The sequence below is a fragment of the Cucurbita maxima genome, unplaced genomic scaffold (genome assembly GCF_002738345.1).
Source record: "Cucurbita maxima cultivar Rimu unplaced genomic scaffold, Cmax_1.0 Cma_Scf00018, whole genome shotgun sequence".
Classification (NCBI taxonomy): Eukaryota; Viridiplantae; Streptophyta; class Magnoliopsida; order Cucurbitales; family Cucurbitaceae; genus Cucurbita; species Cucurbita maxima.
In genome coordinates, this window is record NW_019272034.1 from 2,049,557 (window position 1) to 2,076,973 (window position 27,417).

The window sequence follows — 27,417 nt, forward strand, 5'->3', positions numbered from 1 at the left end:
ATCTCAACTAGAAGAACGTTAGAGAAGTATTGTAAAGTAGAATCGAAAGCACACGATCTTTTCCCTGTCTCTATTTCAGACCGTTGAGGAACCAAGTTACCCTTTTTTCAAACCTCACAAAAGACTTACCTTTTAATCATCTCTTCCCTCTTCACTTCATTCAAACAAAACGCACACAGAGCTTCCTCAACCCTCAACAATGGCGGACAATTTCGATCATCTGACCCAAACCCATCTCCCCTTTCATTCCATCGACCCCAGATCCCTCCTCCTCCACCAGAACTCCGCCACCCACCACTACTTTCCTCTCCAGCTCACCGCGGAGACTTTTTCCATGGAAAGAGGACCAAGGTACAGAGCCTATGCAGAGCTTAGAGAATCCAAGCTCCGATTGAGAAACTCCATGTACCGTGACGGCGAACAGCCCGAGAAATCCACGCCACCGGCGAAGAAGCAAGTGAGATTCGTGGGTTCGGAGACCGTTCGGAAAAGGTCGGCAACAGTAGCGCAATCGGTGCCGGATTTCTCTTCTGTATTGAGGAAGGAGAACAAAAGGCCACCGCCGGGGTTATCGCCGGTGATGGAGATGACACCGCCAGGGAAGACGTGGGGGAAGAATAACATTGGAGGGATATCGGCGAATTCGAGGGGGAGTAAGTCAGCGAGTGCAGGGGAGAAAAGGGGCGGAGGGTTGGCGGCGGCGAGGAAGAGCTACGCTGGATTTGAGGAGCTGAAGGGGTTTTCCACTGCGGCGGCAAACGCCATTAACGGTGAAAACAAGAGAGGAGGTGGAAGGAGAGGGAAGACTGTATTGGGTGTTAGACAGATTTGAAAGAAACAAGAACTGGCTGAGAAGATCTGCTTTTGTTAATGTTCTTCCACTTTCTTTTAAATTTTGTTGCTTTGATTGGATTTTGAGGGTATTTTTAATTCTTTTATTGTAATGGATAATTTGGATTTGTGAAAATAATGAATGAGGGGAAGAACAATTGCTGCAAAGATTATAGTAACAGATTTACTTCAATTAAATATTAATATGATAACCAAAACAAATATTAACAACAATTGCTGCAAAGATTAGGGAGTTTTGAGCAATTAGCAAAGCCTGTTTACAAGGTTAGTCAAGAACAATGAACACTTTTAACCTTAATCCATTTTGTACACAAAAAATCAGCCATTTCTGCACTCCCAAAGCTCTGTTACAGTGTCCTCAACCAATATTTTAAGTATGTCCCCAGCAATTTCAGCGCCACTCTCCAGTTCTTCAATGCTAAAATCACTCCATTTCCCCAAGGAATTACTCATTTCCCATTCTACTATCTCATCGGTCATCATCCCAACAAAATCTCCCCATTTTTTGATCTCCTTCTTGATGTCCTGGATTAATGTTCTTGCGTTTGGAGCTGCTGGGGACGTTCTTATCCAAGTGTTGGGTCTGCAGTAGTAGAGCTGGCTATGTTTCGAGTCGAAGTATTCTATCAAGCAGTCGAAAAGAAACCCTCTTTGATGGTTTACCTCCTTGTTGACATCACTGAAGTTCGTCCACGTTTCGCACATGAATGTATTCAGTTCGTCGATGAAAAGGTTGTCTTCTTCCTTGCCAAATAAAATTTTGGCGTTCAGCATAACCTCGTTTGCATGAGCAAGCTTACTACTTGCCAATCTTACACCGGTAAGGTTGTAGCTTTCGCTCCCAACCTTCCCCTCGCTCAAAGAGTTTGCAGAATCGAAAAGATCAGTTTCGGGTTCAGACAGTTGCGACTGATCGATAGAACAATAAACGGACTCGGCTGGCAGTCTACATCCTGTGATGAAAAGGGATGGCATAACTAATTATTCTCAGTCACATGGAGGCTTTTACAAAGAGCAGAGGAGATTTAGCATTTTGGATAAACATAATTTCACTCTTGTGAGTTTTGTATTATCAGATATACCAAACTTCTAACCTGAGCTCTCATCCATGCTACTGGATGAGAATGAAGCTTCGAGAATGGAACCAGGGCTAAGACGATCTCGCCCATCGGATGTTTTTGTGAGACTTTCTTCATTCGAATCATCCTGGAAAGGCAGAAATAGACGAAGACATAGTAAGCAACATATAATATATATAGGAAACAATCATAAGATAAATAGAAAGGCTTCTTACACAGGATGTTACATCCATATTGACAGCAGAACCCTCTGAGGAAACTTTCCGAGCAGCTTCTACAGCAGCTATCAGTTCCTGAATGATTATAGAAGTGGGTTTCTTCAATACCAACTCGTCATCTCCTTGAGAAGTTAATTCCTTTAGTTTTTGTTCCAGGATATCTAAGGCATCTCCTCCTAACAAGGATGGCTTTTGGGAAGACATATTTCTCTCATTTCCCACACTCACATTCATCTCTGTTGAAACTGCAGTATTCGGCCTAACGGGCGAATTAATGATGAACGAAGCAATGTCGTTGTTCCTTTTGCAAACTCTATCAGCAGCGTCTCTACGACATGATGATCTAGTACTGGCACATGGCTGTTTTGTAGGGAGAGTTTTGCGTTCGAGCCTTGAACTTGTTCTAGACAATTGATCAAACTGAGGGGATCGTTGTTTTGCAGCAGGTGAATCAACAGAAGCTTTGCTTTCGATTCGCCCACTTAAGTGTGTAGTCCTCCTTTTCCTTGGTGAGGTACCTGCCTGAGATGAGAAATCTTCACCTCCATTAAAAGACCTCTTTTCTAGGCCAAACTTAGAATTTTCCACCTTAGAAGGTAGCTTCCCTCTGTTGCAGCCATTAAGATTTCGATTTAACGAAACAAAATTTTTGGTCCCAGCAACAGCATTTGCAGGCGATGTGGTTCTTCTGCTCTGTGGAATACTCGACTTCGACTTCGGTAACATCCTATCCCTGACCGATGTCATATGATCTTCAGATCGATTGTGATGCTTGACAATAGATGATTCATTTTTCCCAAGCTTGAATTGTTGGCTGGACGGTCTGGACAATGAGAATGAAGATTCATTGTGCAGAGGCATTCTTTCTACAACAGAATCGACACGGGATATTATACAGCCCTCAGATTCATTATGTTTGATCAGAGGTGTTCTTTGTTGCTGGAGGGGTAATTCAAGGGTTATTGCTTTACTCCTTGATTCCTGCAAACAGGCATTACCATAAGTTGAACTGAGGGGTGGATTTGCAGATGGATATTCTTCCACACTTTGATTGAAGACATTAACTTTCAGCAATGTACAACAATTTTTACACGACGTATGTCCGATGAAGGTTTTCGACGAATCACAACCTTCCAATGGCACAACTCCAACGTCCCTCGATGTAACCTTATTAGGAGAACAATGCATAGACTTAGGAAGAGTGATAGCAGATTTTGCTCTGTTTGATGCCAGCAGGCCAGGCTCCAATATTTTACTAGCAACATCAATTAACCGGGATGCTTTCGAGGCGTTCCTCCCCGAGGGAAGCCTTGGACTTTTGGCTGATGAAAGAAACTTTGGAGGAGGAAGACGCTTCCTCGATCGTGACATAACACTCTTATACTGCATTACCTCAGCGCCTATCCGTCTCATCACCTTTCCCTCCTCCAGCCCAGTTTTTCGAAGCTTTAGAGGCCTTGCTTCAATTTTTGCACTTGGGGGGTTTCCCAAATTCAAATCCTGAACTATTTTCTTTTCCACATTATCACAAGGATTAGAAGAATCAGTTTTCTTTGGCCTATCTCGAATCATAACAGGCATGGATTCAAGCCCCATGAGTCTTGCAACCAGACCAGGTGCTCGCATTTCATTCATGTGTTCTCTATCAGTACAGTGGTTTCCATTCTTCATGACATTTGGGAAACCGCCTCTATTTTCATCGGCAATCTATTTCTCGACGAAAGCACGATATCCGGGGAAAAGAGCAAACAAATAAGCTAAAGAACACAACAATTTCACAAAGTATCAAAAAGAAAGGGCTGAGAATACAAGTAAATACCAAATGATTCTTGGAAGCCAGCATCTTATCACCTCCTTTGAATTTCTTGGTTGCTTGTTTTGAACGAGCTAGTGAAACATAATAGAATCAAGTTTAAACTTCAAGCTAGAAAGCAAAATGGGAAAATTTAAGCTGAGTATCTGCTAGACAGAGCAAAGAAAGATAACCTGGAGGAAGCAATTTCATGGAGAAGAACTTTTTCTTAGCCAATCTCCTGTTCCAATCAAGGAGCTGGGAGAAAATGCCAATACACCCACCAGGCTTCTGTGTCTTCTTCTCTGAAATAGCTAAACATGACGATGTTCTTCCTGTATTTTCCATTAATCTCTAACAGAGTCAGAACCCCCAGCTCTTGACTTGATGTTCTTCAGTCTACCAAGAAAATCCCTCCTCAATCTCACAACCCACCTGGCCTAGTTCATCCAAGAAGTTCTTCATTCTTCAAACAATCCCAAGAACTCACTCTAACCCTTCAAACAGGAAGGGCGTACAAAAATGGGCATGTTGCTCAATAAAACAGGTTCACAGAAACAATACAAAACAAGCGGCAAATGGAAGATTATGAGGAAAGCAAAAGAAAGAGGGTGAGAAAAAATGGAAAGGGGTACAATAATTGAGAAATGGGACCTGCAGACAAGAAAACAAAGAATCGCAGGAGGGAGTTTCAGAGAAATCAAAAAGTGGACTGAGAATTGAAAGTTAAAGTGGAAGAGGCAGACAGCAGAGGACGACGAAGTGACAAAGCCAAAACCACAAAAAACAGCCCCCAATCGGTAATTCCCCTGAGTCGTTCTGACCCAGTTTCTGAGTCAGGGAGGCACATCATCTTCGACACGCAAAGGCCAGGAAGAACACAAATTCAGAATCAGCCAACACGGTTCACAATGTTAACAGAGCCAAAGAAGCGAGCACAAGGAGAATCAAAGAAGAAAAATGGAAACAGAACAGGAAGAAGCACAGAAACCGCGAAACGGAAACGGAAAAAAGGGATAGAACCGGCCAGAACGACGTCGTGTAACCACGATAACCAAGAAAATGAAGCTGCTCGAGGCGATGCCACTGATCTTCTCTCTCTCTCTCTCTTCTGTAAAACCCGACTGATAGAGAGAGAGAGAGAGAGAGAGAGAGAGGGAGGGATTTGCAGAGGCTGCAGGACGTTTGGAAAGGCCACGCGCGGAGAAGTGGAACTACAGAGACGACACGTCGGATAATATTAAAAAGATTAAAAATATACTCTTCAGCTTATTTTATTTTTTAATTTTCAATTTCATAAATTGTATCCTTTTTCTTAATTTATGTACCATAAATCTGTTCAATAAATAAGAAAAAGGTTATATTTATCCAAAAGTAAAAAATAAAAAAAGGATAATAAAAAATATTTAGTTGAATTATGTGATACGAACACCGTTGAGTCTACGTCGCCAGCCCTGGCACATTGGGAACCCCATTTTCAAACCTTTTTCCAAAATCACGATCCTCTTTTGCTCGAATCTACGCGCTGCGAGTATCATATCTTTGGAAACTCGACCTTCCATTGGTTCCTTTTTGTTAATTTCTTTCTTTATTTTAATTTCTTACATTTTCCCATCATATAATGGGACTATTGTCGGTGCCGCCAAGCAAGCAATCGTTTGGATCAAATAAATCATTTATAATCATTAAAAAGAAAAAAAGATCAAATACTAACATTTGAACCTCTTTACTTTAATAACTATCAAAGATTTGCTAAGAGTTTCGGATGGAATCGGGGCGGTTGGCTACCGAGCTTGATGCAAGGCTTCTGGCATTGATAGCACTATTGCCGTCAAGAACTAAGCCAGCAGCAGGCTGCCGTTCTAACGAGACTTTTAGTGAAGCATAAACATGATAGGCAAAAAGTGAATATTCTCTCTAATGGAATAATCCAAAGCATTTCAATGACAAGAATGAAAAAAAATGGTCCAATTGACAGTGGAATTTTGTATCATTCACAAATATATACAATAAATGTATAGCAAAAATGAGCCCAACAGTTGCTTTCCAAGCAGAATATGGACATATAAAGCAAAAGAAAAGAAAGATAAAATGGTCCAAATAGATTGGTTCTCCTATTTAGTTTTTATTATCTCTTTCTTTTCTTTTTTAAATATCTTTTACTCACACCCTTTTCAGCCTTTGAAAAAGAAAAAAATGGAACTGTAAGAGGTTCATGGGAAACAATTAACAAACTCTGTAGAATAATTCAGTCCTAAAAATCATCCCAAAGACGAAACAAACTGGTAATGGTAATGTTCGTATTTTGTCGTCACGTCTGGGTTGCTACTCCACACATTGTTCCACATAAAATGGAGAGCAACAATTTGAAGTGATCTCGGAAAAGATAGATATGATACAAATCTTCTACCTTCATTCAAAATTATATGTCTAAATCATCATCAGGGTCCTCATCGGAATCTGGCATCTCGTCTTCTGAATCGCGAAAATATATGATCTCTCCCTTCCCTGCTCCTTCATCCTTGCTTTTCTCACTGGTCGAGAGAGGTTTGTCGTCATCTTTGCTGTCTGTAAGAGATCTTCGACCATCGTATATTTGTATCGGTTTACCATTTCCTATAATAAAAGTCGACGTTGTGCAAGCAATAAAGAACCGTTAGTCAAGACTCTTACTGCCTGGATAATAGGATCAAATCAGGTTGGAATTATTTTGCAATGTGCAAAGATTGGGCATTGACAATCCGAACCTTGATGCTCGAAAGGAAGAACAACTCTAGCCCTGTCAATTTGCTCTTTCTCAGACAACTGAAGATTGAACTGCACCTGAGAGAAGAAATGTAGTCCATTCATCAGTTTTTCATTCATGAAAATTTATGAGAAAAAAGTTCAAATGACTAATGATTTATGGCAACAGCCAAGGGAGATTCAATTCGAGGGCTCCCCTAACTCCAAGAACACTGGAATTACGAGTCCTAAAACAAAATACCAAAAGCATACATTCGCCTTCCCTCCGGAATGCCCTTAAAAGACTATCCTTATACAACAAAACGTTCAGCAACATACGAACAGGAGCACATGAGCGTACAAAATCACAGCAACACACGCCCACGCTGACTTCTCACATACAATATCATTCGTCTCCCCTATTTTCTATTTCGTAATCCTACGTGTATTGACCATAGTGACTCAGGGTCTATCACTGTACTAGTTGGGGAAAGATCAGACATATCAAGAGTAGATCCTCATGCTTGTGTATTCAAACTTGGATGCAAAGTACATTTGGAATAACTTTGGAAAAAAATAAGTTTTTTTTTTTTTAACAAAATCAATTTTTCTATGAGCATCTTTGCAAAAACTACTAATTTAAAGTATGATTAGTGTGACTTTTTGAATGATTTTAGAAGAATAAAAGTATTTTTTAGAAAAATTTTAATAAAGAAGAAGCATTTAAGAAATTAGATTAATTAAAAATCTATTTTGAAGAAACATTTAAACATAGATTATCCAAAAATGATTTTAAAGTGATTAACCGAAAATCTTCAAAATATACCATAAGAAAAAAAAACATATTTTCATAAAAAAAAAAATGTAAGATATAAAAATACGTTTCTAAAAAATGCTTAAACTAGAAGGTATTCCAAACAAACCCTAAACCTAAGAAGAAAATGATTCCTTGTACCATAAAATTCAATTTTGGTAAATCCAAATTTTTAAGAGTCCAATATTGGGAAACAATGAAAGAGGCCAAAATCAAGATAACTAACCTTCGGTACAAGCCCTTGATTGACGACTGCATCTTCAGATGAAATGGACGTAAATTTGATGCCCGACTGCTCAACTTTAAAATTTTCACACTAAACATTGAACATCAAGAATCTATGGTTATAACCGTGAATTTCAAAAGTAAATACCAAAAGTTTTGCAAAAGAACAGATTTTACAATGACTCGCACGCGTCCATTTCTGCGTTTAATCCGCACATGAAACCTCCCTTTAGTAGAGCTGTGTTCAAGATAGGGAGTGTTCAGACTGCTTTCGCACACATATGGGGATGGAGTTAATGGCTCAACTGTGGCCACCATTGAAGACATATATTCAAGAGCAGCTATGACCTTTTCCTCGTGAAGGTCTTCATGTACCAACCAAAATGTACTTGAAACCTTATCTAAAATCACAAGTAAACAGTTCAAACAGGATTAATATATCATATCATATCATATCCATGCCATTAAATAAGAGCTATCCTATCAAGTGAACTATTAATCATAACTCATAAGATTTGATTTATCTAAGCAGTGAAAATTTCAGAGGTAATATATCGTATCATATCCATACCATTGCTCCGAAAGTTGCTTAAAAGACCTGCAACTGCTGATGTAGAAGAATGCCTTAACATATCGGTTACCTAGTAAAATTTCAGAAGATTAAATAAAAATGAGAAAATAAAAGCAACAACATTCAAATTAGTAGTGAATGGAAATAAAGAAAAGAGCAAAAATAACAAGTGAGATCCCACGTCGGTTGAGGAGGAGAACAAAACATTTTTTATTAAGGGTGTGGAAACCTCTCCCTAGTAAACGCGTTTTAAAAAACCTTTCGGGGAAGCTCGAAAGGGAAATCCCAAAGAGAACAATATCTATTAGCAGTGAGCGAGTCATTACAAATGGTATCAGAACTAGACACCGGGCGATGTGCCAGCTAGGAGGCTAAACTTTGAAGGAGGTTTACACGAGGCAGTGTACCAGTAAGGAGCTGGGCCCTAAAAGAGGGTGGATTGTGAGATCCTACATCGGTTGGGGATGAAAACGAAGCATCTATACGGGTGTGGAAACCTTTCCCTAGTAGATGCGTTTTAAAAAACCTTTAGAGGAAGCTCGAAAGAACAGCCCAAAGAGAACAATATCGTCTAGCGGTGGGCTTGGACTGTTACAAAACAACTATAAACAAGAGTGGAGCTTATCCCTATGGAATCTGACCAACTGATGATTCACATTGTTTATATGCATTTCTTGCTGCCACACCTCAACGAAGAAAGGAAGTATCAACTTTCAACATAGAACCCAGAAAGGAGAATACTCTTTGACAATTTGATAGTCTCAAGATGTTAACTATATTTAATGAGTAATATGCAGGAGAAAATAAATTATCTGGATGGTTTGATAAAGGAGAATACGCCTGGACAGTTTGGTATTCTTAATTATATTCAATAGGTACTATACACAAGAAAAGAATATAAGAGACTGTGGGACTCAAGTCTGCTCATAGTTAATACTAACAATAAGTGGTTCCTTGAATGGTACCAAAGAGGGAGAGAACATACTGAGTCTATGGCAACACAAAAGCGTACAGTTCCTTCTCCAACAAATCCTGCTAGAACATTAGAGTTTAACTTGTGACCTTTTTCTTGCAAAATAAGCCCAGAAAATCACTACGCTATATTCTCAATCAAGATTATAGTCATACCTTTTCCAAGCGTAATAATTGATGAGAATAGATTATCCATATCCCTCACATTTGTACAAAGATGAGATAAATTTGAAACTTCTTGGTGAACATTTGAAATTTTTTCACCCCCCGTAAACCGTTCCTTCCAACCAAGAGGATCTGTATAACAGTCCAAAATTTGAATCCTATAACACAAAAATAGTCAATTGAACTTGCACATAAAAAATAACAGTAAACCAAAAAAGAAATCATTGATACGAAATATGAAAGAGTATGCCTTTTATCTAATGATAAATTCAAGTCAATCTGAAGAATACAAGACTCATTCCATCCCTCATGGTGAGAAATATGCTAGCTACTTTGTAGCGTCATTTTCACCAAAATTAATATTAATATCGATAATCTACTAGCTGAGTATCGCCTTATACTATTTTCTAAACCTGAAATTAAGAGGGAATGTTAAGAAGATATTGACAAAATTATGTTAAACTACACAAAATACCTTCCAACTTTGCGAGTTTTTTCTTTTCATTAAAACAAGATGGAAATTGATAGACAGCTAATGTGTAAAAATCATAAGGCATATATGACATCATTTGCAATATTATTTCTGTAAATTAATGTGGCAGGTGATGTCTAAAAAATGATTATGTAATATTTTACAATCTTAATCTTCAATATAGTAATTTTTGGAATGAATTTCAAAGTTCAAAGGTAAACAATGAAACTTTACCAAGTTTAAAGGCATAATTGAAACCCACCCTGAACTTGAAACTTCATAGGTATTTTGTATAATTTGATGTGCATTCACTAAACTAATTAACAAGCGTTTCTTCCCTAGTAACCCCGGCACTCTCACAGAAATTGAACTATAAAAAAAGGCACAGGTGCAAGAATTTGCAAAGAGAACTTCACCATTTTTCAGACGATCCCACGTTCCCCCCACTCTTCTTCAACAGCTCGAGGTAATACGCTGGACTTCGAGAGAACGCAAGCAAAACGAGACCTCTGAGATCAAAATCGCACCACCAAAGAAAGAGTCAAAACGACTGCCAAAGCCGAACAATTTCAATCTCCTAAATGACATCTCTAAAAGGGAATTAAACTAACCGAGACTGCGATTTACCCGCCAAAATATTGCTCGAAAGCTGCATCAAAACGTGGGCAAATGCGTGAAAACCGAATGGCGAATTGATGGAGTCCTTTAAGGTGAGAGCAGGCGCGAGCTCTCCCTCTAACGCACCGTCTCTAAGTGCTCTGCAAATAGAATCCGCCATTATTGGCGAGGATATAGCAGCTTCAAGTCCTTAATTACGGAATAACTTCGACACTCAATTTGAAAACTGAGTAACCATAAGCTGAAAGTAGATTGTGGACAAACAACGAAGCAATTCAGAAATGTATGAGATTATTGAAAGAAACTACGAAGTCGAGGAAAGGGATACGAACTGAAAGTGAGAGAGACAAAGGCGCGTTAGGTTTAGAGTTTAGGAGATTCGGAAGCGTCGCTTGTTAAAAAATCACTTTTCTGCCAATGTATTTTCTTCTAATTTGGTCAGAAAATCTTCTTTTATCCTAAAGTTAATTGCTGAGATTAAATCATCATGTTCTATTATCTCTCTCGTAGATGCATTTTATAAAATTTTAAAAAAAAAATCTAGCGTTTTATAAAACCGTAAAGAACGATAAACACCCAACGAAACAATATTTGCTATAACATAAACTAATTAAAAATTAAGACTAAATTGAGAAAAAGTGTTTTATAATCTCAATTTTTTTTTTAATGTTCAATTGACATGGTGTAAAACAATGTTTAATTTCATTAAATTAACTAACTAATTTAAACAAAAAGCATATATTGAAGAACAAAAATGGATATTTTTCTTTTACTTTTCAGGTTCAACTTTATTAAATTTTTTTCTTTTTATCATCAAGCCTTTTCATCAGCCTAACATCCGCTTGAAGAAGCATTGCATAGCATATGTATTAGGGGTACTAAAAAGTGAGCACATGTATTCCATCACTTTTTCGTCCATCCCGATTGAGAACCACAAAAGTGATTATCAAAGTCATCCCACCGGAGCATGTGAACTCGAGGTGGGGGCTAAAATGTTTTCTCCTTGAACAACCAACAGCAATAACCTAGCAGTGTTTGGCTAAACCGGCATTGTTCTAGGCAACTCAAATTCAACTTCTTCCACTCGCGAGTATAGGCAATAAAAGGAAGCACAAGGGGAAGCAGATTAAGATGTACAATACAAGGTGTTAGCAACTATACTTCTGTTCATTTCAACCAAAAGACATCGAATGCTAAACGCTAGTTCGACTTAAAATACTACTGCAAGAACGAGGTGGAACTCTCCGAAATCAGGATAAGCTAGAGATAATGTAGGGTCAAACACGTTTTGGTGGTGCATATTGCACGCGCTCCTCTTCACATATATTCTGCAGAAAACAAGTGTGAAGATCATATAAGAAGAAGAACCTTACAAAGTCGTTCACCAACTGAGACAACCAGAGTAAAATGAAACGTTTTGGTGGTTCATGTTTTGCATTTTGACGTACTAAATATGACACCAAAAAGTTTATGTTCATGCATTTATTAGCTAGATTGTGAGTATTAACGGATGGGGGCTTCAAAAAAGTTCCTTCCACGCCCTCGTGAGGAAGGGGTATAGGACTTGTCAAGCTACTACGCACTCCCACTTCGGTAATACCCTCTTGAGAGGAATACTTGCTGCTACATTATCAATAATTTTGGATACAACAAAGCCCATGCAATCCAAAAAGGAGAGACTGCAAGAAGGGAATGGAAGTGGAGTCGCAAGCTTTCTTTTTTTCTTTTGCTTCCTACTTGGCGAGAAATCCCTAAAAGAGGGAAGAATGGACGCCTTAGAGGAAATTTCAAGGCAGACAAATGGTAAAGACAAGGAAACAAAGAGCAGAGGGGTGTATCCCCCAACAGCTTTATCTTCCCAAAAATAGGCATCCACCCTATTGCCCACTATACAATGAACAAACTGAGAGAACAAATGGGGCTCATTAGAAATAGCTTTCCAAAGACTCCTAGCAAGATCTCTCGAGACCCTTTTGATAGCCATTCAAAGGGTGAACCTTACGCCATAAGTATCTGGCTCCAAGGAAAGTGACACAACCATTTAGCAAGCAAGGCCTTGTTATGTGCCTTTAAATTCCCTATACCTAGCCCCTGAACTCCACTAGTCTAGCCACCACCTCCCAATTCACTAAATACTACACTTTTCCTTCCTCCACCCCTTTCCATAAAAAAAATGCGCAAAAGCCTCTCCAGGGATTTGCTAACCTTCACTAAAGGTGCCAATCATGATTTTTAGTTTTTGAAGTTACGGACAAGAGAAGTCACTGAATTTATTTTTAGGTCACACTTCCACAACCCAAAGAATCAAAGAAAAGGACACACACACACACACACAGAAATAAAGGATTAAAGATCAAATGAGAAGTCCTTGACTAAAACAACCAACCAGTGGGCATGGATTTTCCAGATGGCTCTGGTAGATGATAAACACAGAAGAACAGAACACGTAAACAAATATGCTACTTAATGATTGCAAACCTGCAAATCCTCAGGGAGGGCCTCTGAGACTGCTAGAGTATAACAACCAGGGGCAAATCTTCCTGCAATAGCAGAAAATATTAGTTCCAATCAAATAAAGGAATTCCCGTGGTAATCCATTTCTTCTCTTTCTAAAAGAGAAATTTGTTTTTTTGAAAATAATACACTAAGGATTCCAATTAATATCGGTGTTCATGTGTCGTAGGTTTTTTTGTCTTCAAGGTAATGATACAGCAAGTATTAATTCTTTAGTTCCAAACATTAATGGGAGGGGCGTAATAGTTAGCTTTACCAATTCGCAGCCATCTAGCAGCCCAACTTCTGGCAGGATCCATGACAGAAATTATCCTGCGATTGATTCAAAAGGGTACAAGAAGTGGAAGTGAATTAGACAGTAATATAGAATCATGATCATAAGCTGATAACTTCTTTTAATATCGATTGAATCTATAAAAATTCCATGAAAAAGATTTGAATATGTCCATTGAAACAAATGAAATTATATATCATGTCCAAACTTCAATCAAAGGCACGATGGAAGCAAACTAGTTACCAAAAATAAAAAATAAAAAGAGACAAACACCAACACAACCAAAAAAGACTACAGGCGAAGAATATTTTACAAACCCATTAAAATTAGGAGTAGTGCACTCTACAACACGCTCGTGGTCTTCGTCCATCTTGAAGAAGGGACAATTCTCACAGCCCGATTCACGAAACTGTATACATGATCAATACTCAATACAACAAAAAGTTCAAAAATTTCAAAGATCTTGAACAACTAAAGATTCAATTCAAGCATTCATAATGACATCCCAAGCTCGAAAATAGGAGACTGCAGCTCACCTGATCGTAAGTTTTGACGAGTCGACAACGAAGACAAGCTCTGAGCTCGTGCCCGAAACTGGTAGGAATTTGAGCAGGAGCGCTTGCCATTACTTCCGATCCCTCGCGTCTAGTTTTCTATGACTTACTGGATCCTTCTGCCGATTACTCTAAAAACATTAGTAATTTAACGTATTGTTCGCGAAAATCCCCCATTTAGGGGAAGAGAGGAAACATTTGGAAAATGAAGAACTTACAAAGATATATGGTCGGGGGAGACTGTACCGCCGGTGGCCGGTGGCCGGCGTCAATGAGATTTGGTGCAAAAACTAGGCAGCAAAAGAAATTTTGGGAAGAAAGAGTACCGATTGAGGAGGAAGAAGAAGAAGAAGAAATAGAAATTCCGGGTTCAAAATAAATTGGGGAATTGAGACGATTTAAACCCTAATAATTGAATGAAATTAAAACTTTTAAATATTTATTAAATATAAAATTTATATTTATATTTAATAATAAATCAAGTTTTAAAATAAAAACACTATTTCACAATAAATATCTAAACACAAAAAAAAAAAAAAAAAAAAAAAAAAAAAAAAAAAAAAAAAAAAAAAAAAAAAAAAAAAAAAAAAAAAAAAAAAAAAAAAAAGATAAAGTTTTAGAGTTTGATAAATAAAATAAGCGGATTAAAAAAATATTCCCGAGTTAAAAAATATAAATGTATTAATAAAATTTATTAACACTATTTCTAGCCCAAAATTTTGAAATTTAATTATCTTACTTTAGTCTCAATACTCCTAAATTTATAATAATTTATATTATTAAAATGGTGTAAAGTTACTCAAGTATAGATGATAAATTAAATAAAGTTAACACATTTTATTAATTTTTTATGCCAAATAAATGGTGCACAAATTATTACTAAAATCCATGATATAAATTTATACATAAATTACTACGAAAATAATTTATTTCAAAATTAATTTTATCAAAATTATTATTTCAAGACTTTATTTCAATACTTTTACTATTTATTAACACTAATTGAGCAGAGATTATAAGATATTGGGGAGAGACTGCATCCTAATTTTTAGATAAAAATATTAATGTTTCAAAAATGTTCTCCAAAACAATGAAGGGCCCAATAATATTAATAAGGGTAGAAAATTGAAATGAAATTTTGAATTAACCCCATCTAAATTTAGTAAAGGTATACCCTTCGTATTAATTTTCATTTATTGGTTCTCGTAGAAATCTTTTGACTTAACGACTTTCAAGTCAACTTTGGCAATACTTGACTTGGTCAATTCATTGTTAGCTGCTTACGTGGAAATTTGGGTAGGTAAATAAGGTCGGTAGAAAAATTGTAGTTAAGGACAAAATTGTAATTTAACATGACTTACCACCTCCCAACTTAAACGTTGTAGCTGTTTTTTTTTTACCGGTTGACATTTTCTAGTCAGGTCAAACTAACTAACCTGAAAATAATGTTACAACCTAACTTTGCTCCACTCTACTTTGAGTATAAAAATTAAACATATTTAACATTATTTAAATGTATGAAAGCAGAAAGCCCAAAGAGAACAATATCGGTTAGAAATGGGCTTGAGTAGTTACAAATGATATTAGAGGTAGACATTAGGCAATGTGTGAGCGAGGAGGCAAAACCTCGAAAGATGGTGTGTCAGCAAGGATGTTTGACCTTGAATGGAGATGGATTGTGAAGGGTCTCACATTGTGTCAGCACGAACCCTGACTCCAAAGGAGATGGATCGAGAGTCCTAGATCGATTGGAGAAGGGAACGAGTGTCAGCGAGAACACTGGGCCTCGAAAGGGGTAGAAATTTCTCTCTACTAGTAGTGGACTTAAGCCATTACAAACATCTCTAATTACCAAAAAAATTAAAAAAGTTTGAACGATAGAGACAAGTATGTAATAATCCCAATTTTATTTATAATTTGATTTGGTAATAGGGATTACATTCGCATATACCAACTTCCATTTTCATTATGAGAGCATGGTTTCTAGCAGCTTGGGACAGCAACACGGCAGATGGACGCAACCACTTTGACGCGAGGAGATGTCACGTAAGGTTTCAACTTTGGATCTCTTAGGTACCCACAATAGCATGACTCTTGTTCCTTCAACTTCGCACAGCAAGTCGGTGTAGGCGCCGCTGACGACGTGATTGCAGCGACACATGAGCTCAGATCCATGGGGTTGCAAGTCACTGCTTCCCCGAGACGAGCTCCGGTGAGAACTGCCACCATCGCCACTGCCACCAGAACGCAAAGACCTGTTTTCTTCATTCTTTTGATTTTTTTTGTGTACTTGGAAGCAAAAGAAAGAAGAGTGTGTGTGTGCATTTTGCTAAAGGTTTGAGCCTGTATTTATAACCTTGTGAAGTGGGATGCATGCACATAATTGACACTTGTAACTGCGCGGAATGCATGCACATAATTGACACTCGTAACAGCCAGTAAGCGAAAGCCCAAAACTTTGAAGAGAAACCCGAAAGAAAAAGCATAAAGATAACAATATCTAGATGAGTATTGGTCTTGTTGTATAGCTCTGAAAAAATGCGTTTTAAAACTGTGAGACTAACAACGATACATAACAGACCAAAGTAGACAATATCTACTAGCGACGGAATTTATTAAATTCTCACTCCCTACCACCTACTACTTTGTTAATAGTGCAGCCAAGTTCATGACATCAAAGAATGGGATGGAATTGGCTGATTTTAAGGGTAGCCCTCCACATGTGGGCTTCCAAGTTGGAGCATAGGAGGTCTACTTAATTAGAGGGTATGCATGGCATGGGCACATTGTTTTGGGAGAGAAGAAGGACATTTGTTTCATTTGTTGTGTCCAGATGTTGCCAATTCTAAACGAATTAATACTCATTGATGTACCTATTTGAACGTCATGAACGATTGTATTTAACCATCTTTAATGTCATCTTTCATGTGAGGTTGGGTTCTTTAAATTCCATTACATAATCTTCAACTGTTTTGAAATAAATAGACTGATTGTGTTTGAATTTGAAAATGGGTTTATTTTGTTTAATTTTTAAAATAAGAAAGAAATATTAGGCTACGTGATTTTGAATTTTTTTTTTGAGATTTTGGTTATATAAATAAAATGAGACAACATTTGAGTGATAGCGATCTTAAAGGTATGATAACTAAGAAAGACTTAAAAAAAAACAAAAGTTATTATGTATATCAATAAGGTTAAGGTACACCTTTTTCGGTAGGTCAATCATAGAAACTTCATGGTTATGGTTAAGTGTATTTTACTTTGAGCAATTCTATGTTGGATGACCTCTTAGAAGTTTTCATGGGATGCATGTGAGTGAGGACAAAATATGCGGGAAGAACTCATGTTGGTATGTAAGGATAGTCTTCACTCTTAAAAAACGAGGAGTATGTAGGTAGCGTGACCATGTCGTAAGGGATGTAGGAAAATGTTGTTGGTATGTAGGGATAGTCTTCACTCTTAAGAATCGAGTAGGTAACATGATAATGTCGTAGGGGATGTAGGGAATGTCGGAGTCATCCGAAGTAAAATTTAGATTTCAAATCATGATCCAAATCCTGGACATGGGTTGTTACACGTTTTTGTCCTAACTTTAGCTGATAGTATAGAACCAATGCGTTCAAACAAGCGACAGTCCAGCTGATAATATGTTGTTGGCAGGGCGATGGGCATGGAAACCCTTGCACCTGCACCGCTTGAGAATCCCAAATTGCTCAAAGCGACAGTTGGCTATCAATCTACACTCACATAATTATGTTAAAATATCATCACTAGCCAAATAGGGTTAACCCCAACCATTGTATGGGTCACTATATTTATGTTAATGATTTAGAATTTTAGGAATAAATTTTAGGTATTTTAGAAAAACGAGAAATTTTAGGAATAGGTCTAATATAAATATCCCTCCACCCTACTTAGTTCATCATCAGAAATCCCAAGCAATACAAAATAGTAGTTTTTAAGGAGTGTCTTGCAAATCTCTTATCGATTGATCTTAATAAAGTGTGCGAGTGTTTCCCCAGAGTTGTATTCAACAAATTATTGATTAGAACAATCATATCTTTGTTACTCAATTAGGGTTTCATCATCCAAGATTGATATACATATGGATGGAATTTGTAGCTAGTTGATATGAAATCAACTCTGGGAAAATATAGAACATATTACCTTGATGATCAAGATCAAAAGTAAAAAAACTCGTGATTCGAAGCACTCTACACGAGGTTTGATCAATACCGAAATGACTCTAATATGCAAATTCTAAACACAAGAATTTGCAAAGAAAATTTTAGCCCTCAACAAAGCTAAAAAAAATAGAAATCCTATTCTTTTTTATTCCAAAATGTGATGTGTCAAATAAAAAAAAAAGTTTTATATAGCATTTATAATTAACATATGTGACACATAAGTCTCAAATTAAATTGGCTAGTAAATGAGAAATACTCGTAACCTCCATATTAAAATGACGTAGTTAATGGTAGAATATGTAACCTATGCGGGTTACCATATAATTTTAACTCCTACATTAAAACCTAGCTTAAATATGAAAACACAAATATTTAAATTATAATTAAATAGTGCAATGAATGAAATGTGCTTATTAGTCATCTTTGTACTAGTTCTAGTTTAATTCATTAAATGCAACGTAAAGTACATTTAATGCATCTATTTCTTGAAACTCAACTTTGCACATCATATAAGGGAGTTCTCCAACATCTTCTAGAATTTCTTTTGATGAGGTCACCATAGATCGAATATAAGTGTACAAAGTTTGTTGTAGCTTTTTGGCTTTCGTCCTTGTGATTGAACCTTAAGATATGGAAATTCCTTGGTCGTGGTTCATATTACTAGTGATAGCACAAAATAATTTAGGCTTCAAACTTATATATTCTTTCTTTCGATCATTGTTCTCTTCAAAAGAAGTGGATTCTTATTCCATTTGTCTTTCGCACACTTGACCGTTTCATAATCATTTTGTTTTTTTAGTTTTCAGTTTAGGGTTTAGGGTCGATTTCTAAAACCTACATTTACTTTCTTTCGATTTCTACTTTGTAACGACTCATGTTCAGAATTTGAATGAGGATATGGAATATGAATTCGGCACCTGAGTGTCCCGACATTCTCTTAAATCCCTTACGACATGGTCACGTTACTTACTTCTCGTTTCTAAGAGCGAAAACTATCCCCACATACCAATATCATTTCTTCCACTCAACATACAATTACTCCAAAAAAAACATGTCTAGCTATGAAGTTCCAATGACTGAACCACCGAAAAGGAAGATGCACATTGTTGGTATAGGTACCCACTTTCATTTTCTTCAAGTCGTTCCTAGTTATCCTATTCTCAAGATCGCTCTCATTCAGATGTGGTATTGGTTCATCCACGTATCTTTCCTTTACTCAAATGTCACTTTCTATCTTGTTTGAATTTTTTGCCCTAAATTCCTTACAAGATGTTATTCCTATGCATATTTAGCTTTTATGAATGGGGAATGCCCATAATTTTGGAATCCAAATATAAAAAAGTGACTTTGATTTTGATTTTGATTTTGATACACATATTTGGGTTTGGGTTGCCATCCATCCATCCATCCAAATAGGGAAAGAATAATCTTATCCCTCTTCAAAAAGTTAATGCCTAAAGTGGGTTAGTCTAAGATTTTCTTTCCACATATTTCTATTTTTCTATACAACAAAATTTATTCATAGCTTGTGACATTTCAACTTTTATTCGTCTAACATAATTCTTCTAAGCTCATATATTACGAACCTCAAAATCGTAGGCTCTTTTAGGTCGTTATTACGACATCATCTCGTCTCCATCTTCCAACGACGTTCTCCAAGAAAGCTTATAGCTTTGTGCAAAGGATGGATGCTCTTCAAAACCCTATTCAATAAAGTCATATTTAAAAACGTGTCACTTGTTAGGATAAAAGATTTGAAGTAATATAACTTAATGGATTAAGATCCATTGAGATAATACAAAATCGGTAAGAAAAGCAAAAGGAAGGAAGTAGAAAAGAATAAAGGAAAAGGAGGAAAGTTGTGCCCTATAAATAGAGGGTGTGTTTGAGTGACCTAAAGCATCCCAATTTTGTAAACCCTTTCTCCTCAGCTGCTCTCTCCTGTTCTTTCCTATTTTGGGTTTGGAAAGTGGATTTAGAAGTGGCTGAGAGGGCTGTAATGGTGATCATGTTGTTGCTGACAGAAGATAGAGAGCACAGATGGGGAGATGCAAATGCAAATGATGAGAGACAAGATCAAAGGCATCTCTTTCCTTTGTGCTCTCTATTCTTCTGTCATCACCTTTAATTCAGCCCTCCAATCTCTTCTTTCGCTTATCAATATAGTTTGATTTGTGTTATGAGATTTTTATTTTTCACTCTTATAGCTTAGAATGTTTCAAGTTTGAGAGATTCCACGTTAGTTGGAGAAAGAACAAAACATTCATTGCAAAAGTGTGAAAACTTCTCCCTAAAAGATGTGTTTTAAAACCGTGAGGCTGATGACAATATGTAACGAGCCAAACATTCTCTCGGTATTACTAAATGGGTCTACTAGCTATACGTGATAATTTGCATATGACAAAAGAATCTAAATAATTATGTTCATGACATGTGTTTGTAATTGAAAGGTATGTGATGAGATGATGTGAAGCATCAATTCCCTCCCATCCTAAAGGTTATTGGGTCATTCAAACCAAGCATGCCCCCAACAAGAGCTCAAAATAGCCCAACAAGGAGGTAACAAGCCACGTTGTTTTAAAATTTGAATGAATTAGAAACATTGAAGTTTGATTGGGCATCAATTTTGCAGGGTGTTTCGCTGAATTTCAAGGCCACCCAGTTCCTTCTACGTTCACATGATCTTACCCCAGCTGAACCACCCAAGGCTCTCCACTCCGTCGTACATCGTGCTCATATCAAGTCTTAACCTTCTCGAGCACCAGCTTTGTGTGTGTGTGTGTGTGTACTTAACATTGCACAGGCATATGGGTCAAAAATCAAAGACCATAAGAGGAGAAAGTACCTTGGGACAAGGCCATATGACTTGCTCGCCAACTACATCCCAATACCAACTGATAAAAGAGTTGCTAGAAAGGCATTGATCTTCACGGCTTAGGTGTGCATATGTTTGATAGCAATTTCCACCTCATTCTACAAAATGGGGTCTGACTCATCTAATTAATAAGTTATACCACTGCTTCCCACTAAGAAACTATAACAGAGACTTCTATTTTATCATTTATTAAACTACACAGCCGTCTCCAACTGCTGGCTTTACAACTTACATTCAACTTTATTCAAAGTTCATAATTTTACATAATTTAGTGGTAATGAAAATGAAAAAGAAAAAGAAAAGAAGAAGAGAAAGCTAAGCTTGCTTTAAATTCTGCTACAAACTTAATGCATTGGCACACAATTGAAAGGAGTTTAAAGACTTATCTTCAGTTCTTATGTTGCAGCCTCCCGCTTTCTGCACCGGCGTAGGGATCTATCTTCACGTTTATGACTGCTGGACTTCGAGCAGAAAAGGACTCAGATAGCGCAGACTTTAGTTCTTCAGGCGTTTCGACATAGTATCCTTTGCCTCCAAAAGCTTCAATCATTTTGTGATAATTTGCTGATGGGACAAATGAGGTTGGCGCAGGGTCATGCTTATAGGGTCCGGTAATTTCTTGCGGTGTTCTCCGGTCACCACCATAGACACCGCCATTGTTGAAAACTATCACGATCACTGGCAACTGGTATCGAACAAGAGTCTGTTCAAACCAGAAAAATGTAAAATGACATTAGCAAACACAAGAAAAAAGAAAAAAGAAAAAAGAAAAAGAAGAAAAGGAAAATGCTTTGACATTTACAGAACAAAAGCTCAAAAGTCGTCTCGACTCGAAGTTGAATTGAAAAGACAGGCATAGAGACATTAGAAAAGAGGAAAGTAAAGAACTCAACTGTTTATTTCTGAGATATCGAATGGATTATGTTTTGAGACTAGAATCAACACTGGCCCAATTAAAAGATTATAAGGAACTATTCAGAAAGAACACAAGAGAGACCTTCATTCTACTTGCAATAAAGCCCTACTCAAAGTAAGATGTACAACTTTACAAACAGAAGCCAGATACAGAAACATCATCTAAAGCTTCAACAGAGGTTTAAAAAAAGTCTACAACCGACAAAGTTATATTATTTAAAAGCATAATCTTAACTTCAGATTTGAATGATGGCAAATCTGTATATAATACTATGGTAACTACTGTGAGATCCGCTAGGCCCGAAGGGGGATAGATTCTGAGGTCCCACATTAGTTGGAGAAGAGAAGAACGAAGCATTCTTTATAAGGGTGTGGAAACTACTCCCTAGCAGACGCGTTTTAAAAACCTTGAGGGGAAGTCCGAAAGGGAAAATCCAAAGAAACAATATCTGTTAGCGGTGGACTTGGACTTGGGCCGTTACACCTACTTAGGATGTTAAATAATCTGACGTCATTATAACAAGGGAATAACACAGCCTACAAAACATGTCCAAGAATAGTCCTGGAACTACTGATTGCCAGTGTCTACATGGTTTTTTGACCTCGGTCATACAGCTAAATGAAACATAGTAACGAACAAACAAACATTTCCAAACCAAAAAGTAACCATTACTCCGGCAATATTTTGAGCCAACCACACCGAGTTTTGATATGCAGGGCACTCTTCAAATGGCTAAGAGATCAGACACAGAACATACAACCTTCTAATCAATTGCAATTATGGAAAAAAAAAAAAAAAGAGTAAAAGGGTGAATGAATACCTCAACTTCCATGGCACTAAACCCAAATCCAGAATCGCCTTCCACGGCAACTACCAATCGATCGGGCGAAGCGACAGCAGCAGCAATGCAATAGCCCAACCCAACCCCCATTGTGCCCCATGTTCCTGCATCCAACCTGGTCCTTGGCTCAGTCTGAACCAAAACTGAGCGACCCACATCCATTGTATTGGCTCCTTCAGAGACCAATATGGGCGCAGGGCTACCGAGAGCCGTGATAGCATCTCTAATGATCCTCATAGGAGTCATGAAATTGAATGGCACAACATCCCTCGCCAGCTGAACTTCCATTTTCGCCACATTGTCCCTTGCCTTCTGTGAAATGGCTTCAACCCACGGGTGAGACTTCCCAAGACAAAAGGGATCATCCTTAATCTCCTTGTTAATGGATTCCAATATCTGTTTTGCATCGCCAATCAAACCCAAATGGGGCTTTCTCATTTCAACCTCTTCCTTGCAAATATCAACCAAAATGAACTTCACATCCTTGGACCATTTAGGCGGCTCGCCAAAATGCAACAGCCAATTAAGCCGTGCCCCAACCACAAGCGCAACATCACACTTGCCAATCGCCAACGACCTAGCGGCTGTAGCCGCTAGCTGATGTGTATCTGGCAACAATCCTTTACCCATTGGAGTAGGAAGAAATGGAATCCCAGTGCTCTCCACAAGCTTCTTCAACGGCCCCTCAGCCCGAGCGATCGCCGCCCCTTTACCAAACACAATCAATGGCCGTTCAGCACGTTTCAGTAACGAAATCGCTTCCTCAATCTGCGAATTCGGAACTCTATGAATAACCTCGCGATGTGAAAATTCCTCCGCCGCAGCCAATAATCTCTCCGCCTCAGTCTCGGTAACAGTCTGGTGTAAAACATCCGACGGAAGATCAAAATAGCATCCACCAGGCCGACCAGAAACAGCAGAATTAAGAACTCGAGCGACACAATTCGGAATCTCGGAAATATCCGTAGCCTTGACGGAAAATTTCGAAAAGGGCTTCACAGCCTCAATCTGATCAAGCTCCTGAAAATCACCACGGCCAAAATCCCTTTGATCGCAAGAACCAGAGATCATCACTAGAGGCCAAGCATTAGCCATGGCGTTAGAAACCCCCGCAAGGCCATGAACACACCCAGGGCCAGAAACAGTAAGAAGCACACCAGGGCGTCCCGTTAGATATCCATAAGCAGAAGCAGCATAGCCAGCCGATTGTTCGTTATGAAAGGCGATGAATCGGATTCCAAGAGAAACGGCGCGTGTTGCCAGAGATGTAACAGGAATTCCGACGACACCAAACATCCGGTCGACACCGAAACGGGCGAGCGCCATGGCAGCGAGAACATTTCCGTCGATCGGACCATGAAATTTGAGGTCTGTTTTAACATCTCCGGCGGAATCCCCCATCGAAGCTCTGAGATTTTGCCGGTGGGAAGCAATGGAAGTGTGAGGAAGAGTGAGAAAAGGGCAAAAATAAAATATCTTACATATCACGTTTAGACGTTAATGACGCGTGGATTTATAAACCCCCAGTACGGATTTTCCTACTGTTTTTTATGGACGAGAATACCCTTCCGTGTTCGGAGGTTGTAAGCACAAAAGGACGAGGGTAATATGGGAATTGTTGAAATATTGTGCTTTCTTGGACCGATTGAACTTGAAGGTTGCAAATTTGCATTTTTATTTAATTAAATTTAAATAAATATTATTTTTTAGATTTCTCTTAAAATATATATATATAATTTAAAGTTTCATTTCTCCAAATAATTAAATTTAAATGTTGGCGAAAATATAGGAATTTTTTAATTTTTTAATCTTACGCTGACGTGTACATAACTCTTAACAAATATATTAATAAATTATTGAAATAAAGTATGCAAAATGGTTATTTTTGGAAAAGTATAAGAATTTGGAACTTCCTATGAAATGTTTGGACTAAGGAACAAATGTCTTTATTATTGATATTAATTATATTTTATTTATTGATTAAATTAAAGTCTTGTCCACGAACATCTCACAATCTCGTCAACTCGAGTATAACTTTTTGCATAAGATATCAATTATTGTCCAAAAAGTTGATAGTTTAATCATTCACTCTGTAAACGTTAAGCTAAAAAAAAATATTTTTTCTTTTTTAAATCTCTCCTGACTTAGTGTCACCCAGTACGTAAATGCTTCTCTAACACTAATATTTAGTGACCTAGCTTGAAGCAATCTTATGTTGAGTGATCTACTGACGAGACGCAAGAGAATGATAAAGTCATCAAACGTCAAATTTAAATTTCAAATAATAATTCTAATCCTTGGCATAGAACGTCACATTTATTGACAAAATATAGTTTCGTGGGGGAAAAGATCTTAATGTTTGTTGGATGATGAAAGTCTCACGTCGGTTAATTTAGGGAATGATCATGAATACTCTCTCTATTGATTTGAGACCTTTTTGGGGAATCCCAAAGCAAATCCACGGGAGTTTATGTTCAAAATGGACAACATCATACCATTTTGAGTATTCAAATAATTAATAAAAAATAATAATAAATAAATAAGAAGTTTATAACCGTATGTTACACGCGCGTGCATGCTTTGTCTAAATAATAACGCACGTGCTGTGTATTCAACCTACTGGTATTAATTTATTATAGTGGGGTTGTTTATTAATTATTTGTCACCTAATTATTTATTACTATTTTTATTATTTTATACCTATAATGCTATTGGGCTTACGTGTATTTGCATTAAAGTATTTGAAAATAGATTTTTTTTTTTTTCTAAATTATTTTTTAGTGAACGAAATTCTCCGTTTAGATGGATGAGAGTAGTAAGAACCGTTTTTACCCGTTAAATAAATGGGACAGTGAATCGAGATTATAGTCTCTATTCCCATTCCATTTAAGAGCTTACTTCATTGTTCGAGACACCATTTTTTTTCTTTGTGAGGATAATGTAAAAAACAAGTTATCTCGATTTTCTAAACAAAAAATTTGATTTTTTTTTTGTTTTATTGACTTGTTTGAGCTCGTATAACTATTTTTGAAAATTATCTTCAGTAATAATCGAAAAAAAACTTTAAATATAATTCAATAATGTTTGAATCTATTAAGGATAATTTTACACCTGTCCATTCAACAATGGTACAATATTATTGAGTTTAGACGCAAACTGTTATGATTTTATATGAACGTGGCATAAATATATTCACGATCTTTCATTTTCTTAATTGATATAGAGTTTTTAATGGTATTTCAATCGAAATTTGAGAGTAGTGAAGTTATAATTAAAACTATATTATAAAATAATATAGTGGTGCTAAAGAGAAAAGAATATGAATTTGAATACCACCACCACATTATAATAATCAAAAGAGGGATATAGTAGATGACAAAATGGCATTATTTAGAGTGGGTATGGGCTTTAGCCTTTTGTGCCTATTTTGATTTGGAATATATATGATTTGGTCTCTTTCGTCTTAATTTCCAAAGAGACTGCCAATTTCAAAAGAAAATAACAAAGTGTTATCCAAATTCCCCACCGAACGTGTGATTCGTAAAATAGTTATATGGTAGCAAAATTCTTCGTCGAATAAGTTATAATCCATATGAAAGGTGTAGCGATTTCGACATTGTCTTGGAGAGAGACGGGTTGAAATAGACATAGCTTAGATAGAGAGTAATGAAAGTCTTATTCAGAGAGAATTCGAGCCATTAATGAAATACCACACCAAAAAAGCTAGAATTTTAACCTCGTGTCAAGACCTACGGGTCAAAGAAAGTCTCTAAAATTGTGTATTAGAAATTAATATTTAAATCATGATCAAAATATAATTTGGTAGTCTCAAATTTGACCATTTTGGAATTATTTCTCCAAAGTAACAATTTAATATTATTGTGTCTCAATTTTCTCATACTGCGTAGCTTATCAAAAATAGCCTCCCCCAGGGAATCCCTAATTTTTATTTTAAATTCTGCATATTATAAGAAGAAAAAAAACCACCAACCTGAAAAGGATAATTTGATTAATTATTTATTTGGGGTGGAGCAACATAACCAGTAACCACTGAATTGTAACTTATTTCCTTTGGTGGTGAAGTGAACTCCAAACTAGGCCATCGTTGTATCAACATGCTACCTGAAATATGGGATTGGGTCTAAGACTAGACTCGAACATCTTTGGCCTTATGATGGCTATACCTTCTAATTCTGTGATTATCTTTGTTTTGGAGTTTACGGTCATTTTCTCTGTACTGTACTCCGTCGCTGTTTGCTAATTTTATATCTTGTAGCTAAGTGATTAATGAGTAATTTTATGTGAGATCCACAACCGTTGAAGAGGGGAACGAAGGGGGTGGAAACCTCCCCCCTATTATACGCACTTTAAAACTTTGAGGAGAAACTTGGAAAGGACAACTCAAAGAAAACAATATCTACTAGCGATCAACTTGGGTTGTTATAAATGTATTAGAGCTAGACACGGGTGGTGTGCCAGCGATGATGTTAAGCACTGAAAGGAGGTGAATTGTGAGATCCCACGTCGATAGAAGAGGGAAACAAAACATTTTTTTATAAGGGTGTGGAAACCTCCGGAAAGGAAATCAAAAAAAGACAATATCTAAAGCCTTAGAATGGTCGGGATCAAAAAGAGATGAGGAAGAAAAGGCCCAAAATTAACTAAAGAGTGCTCTTCCCTATTGTCTGTTCTAGCTTGACTCTGAAAATCATTACCTGTGCTTCATTTCAGAACTATTCCATTTTTCATTTCTG

General features: G+C 37.1%; 5 protein-coding genes across 9 annotated transcripts; 1 reads left to right on the plus strand and 4 right to left on the minus strand.

Moving 5' to 3' along the window:
- The first annotated feature begins 75 nt into the window (after positions 1–75).
- On the plus strand, positions 76–1,004 carry LOC111492844. The gene has a single exon (XM_023142325.1). It carries the CDS (start codon positions 200–202, stop codon positions 830–832), a length of 633 nt encoding a protein of 210 aa, XP_022998093.1. The 5' UTR covers positions 76–199; the 3' UTR covers positions 833–1,004.
- Positions 1,005–1,065: 61 nt separating this feature from the next.
- On the minus strand, positions 1,066–5,161 carry LOC111492836. 2 transcript variants are annotated; one of them, XM_023142313.1, is made up of 6 exons: positions 4,136–5,160; positions 3,969–4,036; positions 3,216–3,856; positions 2,147–3,173; positions 1,947–2,058; positions 1,066–1,805 (listed from the first exon to the last, which is right to left on the minus strand). In XM_023142313.1, exons 1-6 carry the CDS (start codon positions 4,287–4,289, stop codon positions 1,171–1,173), a joined length of 2,637 nt encoding a protein of 878 aa, XP_022998081.1. In that variant the 5' UTR covers positions 4,290–5,160; the 3' UTR covers positions 1,066–1,170. The 2 variants fall into 2 exon arrangements, with proteins under 2 accessions (XP_022998081.1, XP_022998080.1); XM_023142312.1 differs by having other exon boundaries at positions 2,147–3,856; positions 4,136–5,161.
- Positions 5,162–6,153: 992 nt separating this feature from the next.
- Positions 6,154–10,879, minus strand: LOC111492840 (elongator complex protein 5). Of its 2 annotated transcripts, none has more exons than XM_023142318.1 (9): positions 10,496–10,879; positions 10,301–10,393; positions 9,404–9,570; positions 9,261–9,310; positions 8,276–8,345; positions 7,882–8,105; positions 7,706–7,795; positions 6,689–6,764; positions 6,154–6,557 (listed from the first exon to the last, which is right to left on the minus strand). In XM_023142318.1, the coding sequence occupies exons 1-9, from the start codon at positions 10,660–10,662 to the stop codon at positions 6,364–6,366; spliced, it is 1,131 nt and encodes a 376-aa protein (XP_022998086.1). In that variant the 5' UTR covers positions 10,663–10,879; the 3' UTR covers positions 6,154–6,363. The 2 variants fall into 2 exon arrangements, with proteins under 2 accessions (XP_022998086.1, XP_022998087.1); XM_023142319.1 differs by having other exon boundaries at positions 9,261–9,307; positions 10,496–10,878.
- Positions 10,880–11,378: 499 nt separating this feature from the next.
- On the minus strand, positions 11,379–14,241 carry LOC111492846 (transcription elongation factor SPT4 homolog 2). Of its 3 annotated transcripts, none has more exons than XM_023142330.1 (6): positions 14,063–14,241; positions 13,827–13,960; positions 13,608–13,699; positions 13,273–13,328; positions 12,981–13,042; positions 11,379–11,830 (listed from the first exon to the last, which is right to left on the minus strand). In XM_023142330.1, the coding sequence occupies exons 2-6, from the start codon at positions 13,914–13,916 to the stop codon at positions 11,780–11,782; spliced, it is 351 nt and encodes a 116-aa protein (XP_022998098.1). In that variant the 5' UTR covers positions 13,917–13,960; positions 14,063–14,241; the 3' UTR covers positions 11,379–11,779. The 3 variants fall into 3 exon arrangements, with proteins under 3 accessions (XP_022998098.1, XP_022998097.1, XP_022998096.1); XM_023142329.1 differs by having other exon boundaries at positions 13,827–13,963; XM_023142328.1 differs by having other exon boundaries at positions 13,827–13,975.
- Positions 14,242–21,062: 6,821 nt separating this feature from the next.
- Positions 21,063–24,136, minus strand: LOC111492838 (2-hydroxyacyl-CoA lyase). Its single transcript, XM_023142316.1, has 2 exons — positions 22,643–24,136; positions 21,063–21,609 (listed from the first exon to the last, which is right to left on the minus strand). Exons 1-2 carry the CDS (start codon positions 24,062–24,064, stop codon positions 21,295–21,297), a joined length of 1,737 nt encoding a protein of 578 aa, XP_022998084.1. The 5' UTR covers positions 24,065–24,136; the 3' UTR covers positions 21,063–21,294.
- Positions 24,137–27,417: the final 3,281 nt, after the last annotated feature.

What these genes read in the sequence shown, in the direction of transcription:
- LOC111492838 (XM_023142316.1), bottom strand. Translation starts at nt 24,064, where the DNA reads ATGGGGGATTCCGCCGGAGATGTTAAAACAGACCTCAAATTTCATGGT. An exon ending in TTAGTGCCATGGAAGTTGAG is followed by an intron (nt 21,610 to 22,642) that starts GTATTCATTCAC and finishes TGGTTTGAACAG; the next exon opens with ACTCTTGTTCGATACCAGTT.
- LOC111492836 (XM_023142312.1), bottom strand. Translation starts at nt 4,289, where the DNA reads ATGGAAAATACAGGAAGAACATCGTCATGTTTAGCTATTTCAGAGAAG. An exon ending in ATATGGATGTAACATCCTGT is followed by an intron (nt 2,059 to 2,146) that starts GTAAGAAGCCTT and finishes CTGCCTTTCCAG; the next exon opens with GATGATTCGAATGAAGAAAG. An exon ending in TAGCATGGATGAGAGCTCAG is followed by an intron (nt 1,806 to 1,946) that starts GTTAGAAGTTTG and finishes TTTTCATCACAG; the next exon opens with GATGTAGACTGCCAGCCGAG.
- LOC111492846 (XM_023142330.1), bottom strand. Translation starts at nt 13,916, where the DNA reads ATGGCAAGCGCTCCTGCTCAAATTCCTACCAGTTTCGGGCACGAGCTC. An exon ending in TCGTCAAAACTTACGATCAG is followed by an intron (nt 13,700 to 13,826) that starts GTGAGCTGCAGT and finishes TCATGTATACAG; the next exon opens with TTTCGTGAATCGGGCTGTGA. An exon ending in ACTACTCCTAATTTTAATGG is followed by an intron (nt 13,329 to 13,607) that starts GTTTGTAAAATA and finishes AATCAATCGCAG; the next exon opens with GATAATTTCTGTCATGGATC.
- LOC111492840 (XM_023142318.1), bottom strand. Translation starts at nt 10,662, where the DNA reads ATGGCGGATTCTATTTGCAGAGCACTTAGAGACGGTGCGTTAGAGGGA. An exon ending in TTTGTGTTGCCATAGACTCA is followed by an intron (nt 8,346 to 9,260) that starts GTATGTTCTCTC and finishes AAATTTTACTAG; the next exon opens with GTAACCGATATGTTAAGGCA. An exon ending in TCTTCCTTTCGAGCATCAAG is followed by an intron (nt 6,558 to 6,688) that starts GTTCGGATTGTC and finishes CTTTTATTATAG; the next exon opens with GAAATGGTAAACCGATACAA.
- LOC111492844 (XM_023142325.1), top strand. Translation starts at nt 200, where the DNA reads ATGGCGGACAATTTCGATCATCTGACCCAAACCCATCTCCCCTTTCAT.